Source organism: Gracilinanus agilis, chromosome 1 (assembly GCF_016433145.1).
Source record: "Gracilinanus agilis isolate LMUSP501 chromosome 1, AgileGrace, whole genome shotgun sequence".
NCBI classification, from domain to species: Eukaryota; Metazoa; Chordata; class Mammalia; order Didelphimorphia; family Didelphidae; genus Gracilinanus; species Gracilinanus agilis.
The window spans coordinates 543,099,562-543,111,755 of NC_058130.1; the positions used below are offsets into that span (position 1 = coordinate 543,099,562).

General features: G+C 36.6%; 1 protein-coding gene across 1 annotated transcript in view; it reads right to left on the reverse strand.

Moving 5' to 3' along the window:
* MIB1 (MIB E3 ubiquitin protein ligase 1) overlaps positions 1-12,194 on the reverse strand; it is a 161,694-nt gene that overhangs the window by 54,515 nt on the left and 94,985 nt on the right. The window contains exon 12 of the mRNA XM_044666619.1: positions 6,154-6,305. Within this exon, the coding sequence (XP_044522554.1) occupies positions 6,154-6,305 (152 nt within the window). The remainder of the gene's footprint in view (positions 1-6,153; positions 6,306-12,194) is intronic.

Below are 12,194 nucleotides of genomic sequence, written 5' to 3' on the forward strand. Positions count from 1 at the left end.
CTCTCTCTCTCTCTCTCTCTCTCTCTCTCTCTCTCTCTCTCTCTCTCTCTCTCTCTCCCTCTCTCTCTCTCTCCCTCTCTCCCTCTCTCCCTCTCCCCCCTCCCTTCCCTGCTCTCTTTCTCAGAGTCATTATTAACAATGAAAAAGGCTAAATGAAAACAAAGTAACTTTGTGCAGGAGAAAGAATGAATGCCTATAAATTTGGTTGGCAATTTAGTTAAGTCTTAATATGTATCTTTTGGCAACTAATAAAAATTCTTGGCTTATTTCTGATCTGACAAATAAAATACTGGTAACATCATCTACCTTCAGAAAGAAATACTTGTGTTTTTTTTTAAAGGCAGAGGCCTGTATATAAAGAAAAAAAATCTTTATAAATAGCAGATTAAAATAAGGAAAGCCATGTGTATAACTGACATATTGCTTGCTTTCTCAATAAGTAGATGAGTGGCTGGAGGAAGGAAGAGAATTGGGAACTGAAAAAAAATTATTTTTTTTAAAGAATGTTAAAAATAGGAGGCAGCTAGGTGGCTCAGTGGATTTAGAGTCAGGCCTAGAGATGGGAGGTTCTGAGTTCAAAACTGACCTCAGTTACTTCCTAGCTGTGTGACCCTGGACAAGTCACTTAACCCCCATTGCCTAAGCCCTTACCACTCTTCTGCCTTGGAACCAATACTGAGTATTGATTCCAAGACAGAAAGTAAGGGTTTAAAAAAACAGAATGTTAAAAATAAAAAGAAAGAAAAAGAGACAGATATGACATTGTAAATATGGAGCTGGTCTCAGTCAAAGAGTCTGGATTCTTATGGATACATACTGTCACAACCGCTAAGCAACTTAGGAGATTCTATAGAGTTCAGGTGGACAGATGCCAATGCAAACTGGTAGAGGTAGCTACATTAGTTCCCTATACCAATGATATCACAGGCCAGGCACATTTATTTATTTATTTTTAGGGGGAATGGGGTTTTTATCCAAGTTTCTAAACAGCTACATATAATTCTTACCCAGAATATTTTAAAATGCCAACACATGAAGCAAAGTGCTCAGTTCTCACCCAATTCAAAACACCTATTTTTCTTTCCCAAAGGAATACAGGGAACGAGGGTTTGCTTGTTTGCTAATTACCAAATAGTAGAAAATCTGAATCCAAATTCTACCTCAGACACTTGTAGTGTTCCCTTGAACAATCTGTTTAACTTTTCAGGTTCAGTTACTTCATTTATAAAATAAGGATGCATCACTACTAGGGCTGGGAGAATCAAATAACACCCATAATATATTTTTGTAAACCTTAAAACACCATATACATGCTAGCCACTTAAAATTATAATAATTACTAGTGCTAAGGTCAGATTGAATATAATCTAAGGCAGGGATAGGCAAACTAAGGTCAATTTGGCCTAAAGCTGTCTCTCTATAAGTAGGAAACTGAGAATGTTTTTTTGCATTTTAAAGTTTTATTGTATTTAAAGGTAGTAGATTTGGCCCTTTGGGTTTTATGTAATCACCAAATATTTTATTTCCATATCAAACTGATATCTGCTAATTCTAAAGTACTTTTAAGAAAAAGATAAAGACATCCACATCTTCAGAAAAATACTTTGGCAGATTATGAATTTCTCATTTTCAAGATGAACTGCTAAATATATATTCCACCATATTCCAGGTACTAAATAATTTTCTTACAAGGCAAGTGAAAAAAAGAATACAAAAAAGATTCAGAAGGATGGGATGATGTCCTAGTTAAAATTTCTTTATCTCCTAATTTTGTAAATTTAGAAAGATTTTTTTTAATATTATGGAAATTTTAAAATGTATATACCTTACTGAAACTATATTTCACTGATGAATATGAGAACCTGGTAGGTAAGTATGAAAACATTTTACTTCAAGTGTAAGAAATGAAATAGCATAAATTTTCATAATCACAAAATTAGGATCAACATGTTGAATAGAGAATGACTAAACAAAACTGTGATACAAGAAAGGAATGGAAAATCACAGCACTATAAGAACAATATGGAAAATTCAGAGAATGGGAATAAAACAAAATGACACAAAGTGAAAAAAGTAGACATTCTCTGGCATTCCTAAGAACAAACCAGTTTTCCTAAGTTGAAAAATCAATCTGAAATACTAGAAATAACAATCGGAGCATAAAGAAGATGCTTAATAAACTTCTGTTGAATGAATGAATCTGATCTTCTAAACTCTAAATGACATGATCATAGGCAATTCTTTTCTTAAATTCAGAGTAAATCAGTAAAGACCTCTTCCTACTCATCATTTTCATGGTTTGGTAAGGAAAAGAAATGGCAAATTATAAGACATGAAGCCTAGAATTTATTAAAGATAAACGGAGTTAAGAAGTAAGCTTAGAATAAAAGCAGAAAGATTAACGGGACCATTTCTCTATGAGCAAATCAAACTATGATCTTCGTACAGCAACCCAATAGTGCCAGCCATTTAAAATGCATGAAATAGATAGGGATATATACACTGTCTCTTCAAATGAAACAATGCCAAGTTCAGATAGTAGGGTTAATTTTTGGCTGTCATTAAAATATCAGTGCAGTACAGTGGAAAGAGCTGAACTTGGAATCAAAAGATCTAAGTTCATTTCAAGCTTGGATCTGTCACCTATATAATTCTAGACAAATTATTTTACTTCTCTGGGCCTCAGATTCCTTATCTAAGAAGTGAAGGCATTGGACTAGATGACCTAATCAATAGTTGTTGAGCCAAGAGGGAGAGCTGTATGCCTCAAAATCTTTAGAAGTAAATCCTAAAGAGTTAGGCAGAAGCAGAGGCTATGGGAAAAGTGAATGCTTTTTCCTTTGTATAGGATTAGTATCAAAGACTGATCCTTTCTTTGCATTGTCACTTCTCAGAGGCTGTCTACATCCTATAAATACTTGAAAAGAGTCAGCTAGCATTTATTAAATGCTTACTATGTGCCAGGCCCTGTGTAGGAGGAGTCAAAGGCAGAAAAAAAAAAGTCCCTTCTCTCAAGGAGTACACTCATGCAACAACTTCATATAGACAAGATATATACAGAACAAACTGGGGGTAATCTCAGATTGAAGACACATTTAGGAGTACTAGAGAGGCTTTTAACTGGAAGAAGGTAGGGCTTTAGCTGAGCCTTGAAAGAAAGCATGGGAGGTAGAGATGAGGACAAAGAATTAGGAAATCATGTTTACAAGGACAGCCAGGAGGCTAATATACCCTGAAACCCAGGGTAAGAAGACTAGCAAAGTACAAAAGTGCCAGGTTATGAAAAGCTTTGAAAGTCAAACACAGGATTTCATATTTGATCATGCAGGTAACAAAGAGCCCCTGGAGTTTACTGAATAGTGATGATGGTCAAATTTCCATTTTAAGAAAATCAATTTGACAAGTGGGTAGAAGATGGATTGGAATGAGGAGTGACATGAGGTAGGAAAAACAACCAGTAGATTATTGCAATAATTTACACATGAGAATATGACTAGGGTGGTTCTGATATGCAGGTGGAAGCATGTAACAACACATACACTCAAAAACCACTAACAAGCTTTCTGAAATGGCATTCTACATTTTAGAAATCTCTGAAACCTAAGATAGCATTTCCCAATGTCATTCTCATGTTTTATGATTACATTTATTCAACAAAATAAGACTTTACATAATTCAATTCCAAAAAAACTTGAAGTTTGTGACAAATTCAGGCTGGAGTCTCCTAAATTAAAAGTTCAAATTTCTCTGCCAGGCATTTAATTCAATTCAATAATTATTTATCAAGAAGTATTTTAGAAATTGTTAGGTATAAGAGATACAAAGACAAAAACAAAATAGTCCCTTCCTTCAGGAGTCCTATATTCCACTAAGGTATAAGGGGGATGACAATTGTGGTACAGAGAGGGGGGCATAACAGTTTTGCAGGCTTTGCAGAATTCATTCTGTCAGTTAAAGAGTTTAGAATCTTGGGAAAAGTCAGTTGGTTGGGGCTCGTGGAGAGAACCAGGGTCCATCTGAGCTCCTTCTTGAGATTGAAACCTGGCCTATATTTTGCAGTTTTCTTTTGAGATGTGTTAATTTAGTTAACTCCTTTGAATCTCCCTACCATACCCTTTTCCCACTTTCATTTTCCCTGCCTGAATTCCTGTGAGGGTTTGAAAGGAGGGTAGTTCGGAGTATTAGTTTAAATTTGATATTTTAAATAATCAAATAGGGCTTACCCTTGCAACAAATTATATATTGAATCTTTGTATCCAACTTTCCTAATCCCATTGATTACAAACCCATCTGAGAGCTGAGTTAAGGCAGATCCTTTCTCAGTTCCTGCTTCCCTTCCCCCACCTGAAGTTTCTCTAGGCTGTTAGGGCTTCCTCATATCTTCTACCCTGCCAATCTATCCAAGAAGACAACAAACCCCGCTTGTATTTAATCAAGACCTTCTGGTTACTTCATTAGTAGATTAATAAGAGAGGGAGGAAGAGAGAGGAATAACCACCACCACCCCCCCACCACCCCCACCCCCGGCTCTGTACCACACAATAGAGGGGATCTTGGCCAGGAATCTAGGGAGAATAAGGTCTTTGTGACAGTTTCTTCCATTAAATTTTTTTTAACCCTTACCTTCTTAGAATTGATATTAAGTATTGGTTCCTGGCAGAAGAGCAGTGAAGCTGGGGCAATTGGGGTTGAGTGACTTGCCCAGGAGTGTCTAGGGATAGATTTGAACCCAGGATCTTCAGTGTCTGGGCCTGGATCTCCATCTGCCTAGCTACCTCTATTAATTTTTTAAATGACAACTTTTCAGATATATACACCTGAACTAAACATTAAGTGGCTTCTTGGGTGTGCAATGGATCTAGGGCTGGATCTGAAGTCACTTAATGAATGAACTGTGTGATCTTGGGCAACCTATTTAACTCTTGTATGCTTCTGTTTCCTTATCTATAAATTGGAGATAATAATAGTACCTGCCTCCTAGAGTTGCCACAAGGGTAAAAATGAGGTATTATTTATAAATTACTTTGTAAATTTCAAACCACTATAGATGATGATAATAACTCTACCACTGTACAGATTACAAAACAGAATTTATATTTTATCTAGGAGTCAATAGGAAACTAATAAAGGTTTCTGGGCAAGTTGGTTACATAGTAAAAAAACATGTTCCTCAGGAAGATTTTAACTCCTTTGGGGTAAACAGATTAGAAAGGGAAGCTATTGGAAGGAGAAAAATCATTAGGATACTATTACAATGCTCCTTGAAAGATGTGCCCAATGCCCAAATTAGGAGTCAAATGAGGATATCAGTCATGTTGGCAAACCCGCGGCATGTGTGCCAGAGGGGGCACTCAGAGCCCTCTCTGTGGGCATGTGTGCTGTCACCCCAGCTCAGAGTTCTCCAGAGTTCATTACTAGAAAGCCAGAAGGACGCAGGGCTGGGCTGCTCCCCTCCCTCTCTCCACATGTGCCTGAGAACAGTTCTCCTATCACCTGCCCCTCTAAAAGGTTTGCCATCACTGTTATAGAGGCAGAGTTACACAGAACTCAGCAACTGATTATGAAGTGCAAACAATCCAAAACACATCCACAATTGCAAGCACTGCCTAATACGTCTCCATAAGAGATATCAACAAATAGTAAATGTGAATTTCACTTCTCCATTCTTGTTACCAACACACTTTGTGAGGAGAGGCTAATAAGCTGAAAGTGGCTATAAACCAGGGAAGTTCATAGTTTTCATAGACTGAACAAGTAGACTATGACATTGACAACAAAAGACTCATGGTTTAACCACCACTTATAAGAAAACAAAATTCAACTTGCTTCAATGAAATATTTTCTTCTATATAAATGCACTAAATATTTTATAGACAGATTTCTTTTACTCAATTACTTCATAATAGTTTTAAGTTAACAACCAAAAGGAAAAAAGCATACAAAGGAAATAGTTATTAAATAAGTAGAAAATATAATGAATGATTATTTAATAATCTAGTCAGTATCATAATCACCATTACTAAGATTTGAGGTAGACACTTTAAATAATTTGGTTAAATAGTAGCTATACACTGTAAATAAAAAATTAAAAATATATATAATAACATAAAATACATAATGTAATCAAAAATAGGCTAAATATTACATTCTTACCTGGGGTTTCCTCGTAGTGCAGCATGATGTAGAGCATTAAACCCATTGTTGTTTGTAATTGTAACATCTGCCCCAGCTTCTAGAAGGACTGCAAGGATATCATCACGTTTTTTACTTATTGCATCATGGAGGGGTGTGTCACCTTCAGAATCCTTAATGGATAAATTTTTTAAAAGATTACAGATCAATTTATAAACTTTTATTTAGCAACTCACAATATTAGAACTATTAGAGACCAATTACCAAACTAATAAAAAGTCAAAAAAGATCAAATTCCTTCTGTCACTAATACAATATTTTCAATGTGTAATTTTTTTTTAAGTTCCAGATAGCTACTTTGTCGAGTGTGGCAAAAATACAGAGAGAAGACTAGAAGAGCAAGCCGAATTATAGAGGGCCTCAAAAGTTTTCCAATTAGATTCAAATCAGAATCACCTATTAGTGTAGATCTCTGTTAGACAACAGAGAAACAGCAAATAGTGCCTACTCTCAAGAGACTACTGGAAAAAATGCAATATGTTAAAAAAAATTCAAATATTTTAAGGAAGGAAAAAATGTTAAAAGTTAACAATTAAGGATGGAAAAGGGAATTCTTTGTTCTGAGTTTACATTTGTGAAAGGGAATCCTTTATTCCCTTTGTCTATTTTGAGTTAACTACTTTGGTTAACAATAACTTAAGTACCCCTACTTAATACCTCACTAGATAGTGAAAAAAAGATTAACTTTGTCTACTTTTGAATTGAATCAACAAAAGCTTGAACACCCTACTTAGCGCTAGGTGGAGGAGCTCTCCACCCTTTCAACTCAATCAGCCAGGAATCCTTGAATTCTTTTTGATGAGTATTCACTTCTCCAGAAGGTAAGAAATGGTTCCCACAAACACTGCCCTCTGGGAAGTGCTTGGCAATTTGGAAGCTGTGATTGGCCCTTGTGAAAAGAAGAAGGGACAAGAAACCACTATAAAAGGTCCTGAATTTCTGGGGCTAAAGAAGTAGACTCCAAGAAGGAGTTGGACTTCAAGAAGAAAGTGAGATTCAAAAAGATTGGCTCAAGGAAGAAAGTCAGCCTCAGGAGTCATCTTGAGCTTGAGTCATTGTCTTGACCTGCCAAGTCCTGGAGGGAACTTGGTTGAGTGGATAGCTGGCTTTCCCTTCCTGTGTTCTGGATTTTAATTCCAGTTGAAGGTCAACAAGTCCTGGCTGAGTTGATCACTGGAGCATTATAGCATTATTTAGTTAGATAGGCCAATGTTTTCTCTACCCTTTTGTATTTCTCTGCTTTCACCCTTTCCACCTCTTTTGTAAAGAAAAGCTATTAAAGTCACTTCAACTTTGAGCAATATTACTTTGAATCGGCAACCACAATTATTATTTATAATCTCCATATATTTTAATCAAATCATTAATTTTTAATCACTACAGGGGATAGGAGAAGTCATGAAAGAGTTGGGAAGTAAGCTAAATTATAAGGAAGGAGAGAGTAGAATGGAGAGAAAGAGACTGGAATCAAGTTATTCCTATAGTCTGGGCAAGAGATGATAATACTGGAGAGAAGGAGACACATAGAAGACAAATTGTGGGGACAGAGTTGACAAGATTTAATAAAAATGAAATTATAGGTGTGACTCCAAAAGTTATAAACATGTTAATACCCTCAAAATAAATAGGGAAATTTGAAGAATGGGTAGCTTTAGAGTGAAAGAGAACTAGTTCTATTTTGAAAAGTTGAATGTGAGATGCTTATGAAACGTCTAGCAGATAATTAGTTGGTAATAAAGAAGCTCAAGAAAACAGATTAAGGGCTGAATATATATGGCTGGGAGTCATCTGGATAGAAGTGAAAATTAACAATGATGATATCTATATAATGGGGAAATTACTTTGTCAGAAGCATGAAAAAAATACCCTAGAGGAAGGAAAAGGCTGGTTGTAGAAAGATCAGGTCATAGACTTTGAAAGTAATCAAGATGAAAGGTAATAAAAGGGTAAAACAAAGAGAGAGATGGAAAGGAATGACAGGAGTGAAATAAATGGAAGAAATAATAAATAGAACTTAGTGAATGATATGGGGTACAGAAAACAGGAGAAAAATGATTAATAATAAGTATTGATAATAAGTATTAGGTGATAACATCAATAGGAATAGGAAAGTTGGGTAAGGACTGCAGATGGACAATGAGTAGAGGCCAGAACTGAAATATTTTAACAATTTAAATTAACAGAGGGGATAAATAAAACCTGGGGAACTTTCAGTGTTTTTAATCATCCTATTATTCACAAGCTCACTGATACAAAACACCGCCCCACCCCCAGATTAACATAGCTCTGAAACATGGGATTTTTTTAACAGCTAAAGAATTTAAATTACGAATAACCCAAAGATCAATGGAAAAGTAATGGTAGACCTAGGTAGATTATAGCATGTTGTGGTCAAGCCTGGCCAAGTATAAGATGTAGTATAAATACAGAGCCAAGATAATATGAGTTCGAGTCCCACCCCTGACACACAAGGACTATATGACCCTTAACTTCTTACTGCTCTAAGTGACTTTCTTCTTCTTTTTTTTTTAAAAGTTTAGGGGCATTTATTATTTATGCCCATGCTAGAGACTTACAGGCCCAAAATAGCAGTCAGAGACTCATGGTGATCTAAATCAGGCCTCAGGGAAGAGTTCTCCAGAGCCAAGAAAAGGGAGAGCCAGGCTCTACCTCACAACAAACCCCACACACCCTAACCTCAATTCAGAGCTTCAACCCAGTAGCAGCCAGTACCACTTCACAAAGTTCCTTCAACTTCAATTCCTCTTCTCTCCCACACTTTCCTGCAGGCAATTTTTTGCTGTTTTAGTAGTGAGCAGAGAGATGGAGAGGGTTCTGTTCAACTCTTTCATGACTTCTCCTATCCCCTGTAGTGATTAAAAATTAATGTGCACAAGTATGTCAGCTAAGCTTCAACTGTCCCCAGTACCAGTAACCATCAGTCTCTCCCCGGAGTCCTCAGTTCCAATTCAGGCCCTAGACCAGTCTGAGCTGAGATCTTGAGCTCTCACCTGTTCCTGTATTGCTGTCCTAATTGGTTGGATGAAGATGAGAAAGAGGTGGGCAATTCCTGAAGTCTCACAACTGAATTTGACAAGAAGAAGAGATGCCCATTTCCCAAATCCTGGTAGAAAATAATTCCTTATTGAGCAAATACGCAAAAGTCACTTCCGTCTTTCTCCTTCCCAAAAGTAGGGAATGATTCAAACACTGGTCCTCTCTCTTATCTTTCGATTTTCTTAGTAAGCTAGAGGATGAAGCTTATGATAAAGATGCAAACACATTCTAAGACTTCACCTTTGGTACCAACCATCTAGGCTTGGGAAACTGCATCCATGCAGGCATGTACATAACTCTATTATCCACTGGAGGAAAAGTGACCACTCACAGGCTGAATAAGAGTTTAATTAGAGGTAGGGGAAGAGTCAGTAATCCTGAGGATAATGGGTAGTGGGCTGGGAAGTTGTGTATGTTTTATTTATTAATAAGAAAAGTCCTCAAAGATTTCTTCATCCCTGGCTACTTACTGTAGAAGCAAGAGAATCTAGATTGTTTCTAGGTGTGTCTAGGAGGAGTGGGGGTGGGGAGAGGGTTGGCTTTGATTAGATGAGGATAATAAAGTATATCTGTGTGTATAGGCAGAACACAGAGTGAAAGGAAGGCCACAGACTCCACCATTCATTTGCCTTGGTATTCACGAACAAACTTTCTTTTCTAATAACCCTGCCCAGAGACTTGGAAGGTGTGTCATTTTAAGAGCATCAGTGAGCTGTCCCAATCCACTAGCCAGGCAACAACAGTTCCCACACAATCTCCAGGGCAGGGATTTGAGAGATCCATCTTCTCTATTCCCTACACCTGCTGCTTCTTCCCTCTCCTTCAGACAAAGGGATGAAATATTGAAGAAGGCCTATAGAAAAGTTCTAGGCCAGTTGTCTGTGAGGAAATACATACATTCTCTCATGGCCAAACACAAAGGCTAAGAGTTTACTAAAGAGCTGATGGAGGTAGGAGCACTTCCAAGCAACTTCCAAAGACTATAAATGGCAAAGAAGGTACTGAACTGCATTAGTAAAGGGAATTTCCTCACCAAGAGGTTCCCTATACCAGTGAAATCACAGAACCCATTCCTTTCATGTATGTGTGTATAAACAAAAATATTTTGTGCATACAAATGCAGACAAACATTACATAGTGTTTATGTACATACGTATCCATATGCTGGTTTTTTAATTCATCAATCTTAAGATATATTCTCCAACCAGAAGAAAAAGTCAATGGGTGATTATTTATATTGTTACACACAACTAGAAAGGAAGGTAGACCAGTCTTATATTCATCATTTGTAAGATGGTAATAGTGCCACCCTTAATACCAATTTCATTATAATTGTTGTGAAGATTAAATGAGGAAATGTACATAAAGTTATAGTTCAAGAATGAGAGACGATGGAGGACAGGTTACATTTTCCACCTAAAAGAGGAGAATAAAAGGAACAATTCTGGCACACTAAGTAAATCTTCTATAGAGAATTTATGAAAAACAAGAACCTATAAGATGAGAAGGATGGAGTACTTCTGTGGAAGAAGCACCTTAACCAATGAAGTCCTAGCACATCATATCATATATTCCTTATCAAGCTCACTTGAGATCTGTTCTGTTATTACCAAAGACACCTGGGAAGCAACAGGTAGTTGGAGTACTGTGGGACAGGGAATTTGGGGCTGAGGCTCTCTTACTCTCCAAAAAAATGAATGAATCCTTTAAAAAAAAACTCTTCCCTTCTTCTGTCTGAGAAGCAATACTAAGTATCAGTTTCAAGGCAGAATAGTAAGAGCTTGGCAATAAGGGTTAAGTGACTTACCCAGAATCAAATAGCTAGGACATGTCTACAGCTAGATTTGAACCCAGGACCTCCCATCTTTAGATCTGACACTCTATCCATAGAGCTACCTAGTTGCCTCTGAATGGTGAGTTCATGAAGGCCATGAAAAATGGCAATACACAGCAGAAAACTTCTAGAATTAATCCTTGTAATCTTAGGAACACAAAAATAGTTTTTCCCATTTCCTTAAGACTCTCAATGAGTCTAGTGGTTTTAGAAGGCAACGAGCCATCTCAGATGATGTGGCTGGCTAACAGTGGTGATAGAATCAGACCAAGAATCCAGGCAAAATTCTTTTAAATTTTCTTTAACCACAAAAGGAAGTAGTAAGAGTGAAATCAGGAAATTTTACTTCCCTATATTCTGAGCATATAATTTATTTGACCCTTATAGACCAGGGGTCAGCAACGTATGGCTCTTTATGTAGGAGCCATAAAGTCAATTTTTTTTTCATGTGCTGTTACAGGAGCGCGCACTGTAAGCACTGAAGGCTCTCACAAAATTACATTTTAAAAAATGTGGCGTTTATGGCTCTCACGGCCAAAAAGGTTGCCGACCCCTGCTATAGACACTCTCTATAGTAATTTATATTCTTCCTTTCTTCTAACCCTGTCCTGCCTTACTTGTAGAGAAATTAGAGGTTACTAGGAAAAGAAAAATGAGCAGCTAATTAGAGTCCTGGACATGGAGTCAGTAAGATCTAAGTTCAAATTATGCTCAAAACAGTAACTAGCTGTGTGGCCCTGAATCAGTCACTCTCTGTCTCAAATTTCCTCATTTGTAAAATGGGGATAATAATAGCAGCTCCTTTAAAGAAATTGTTGTGAGGCTCAAATGAAATCGTATTTGTACAGAGTTTGAAAACCTATAAGCTCAATATTAATTAGCTATTATTATTATTATTCCAAATGTTTAAAGTTGCAATCTTATATGTTCAATTAGTACTTTGACTTTTCAGTTGAGGAAAACCAAACTCCTACATTAAATTATTTTCTTAAGTTTTGACAAATTACGATGAACCCTCTGAGGGAGGCAGCTAAAAGTGGTTGATGTATATATATATATATATATATATATATATATATATATATATATATATATATATATATATATATAT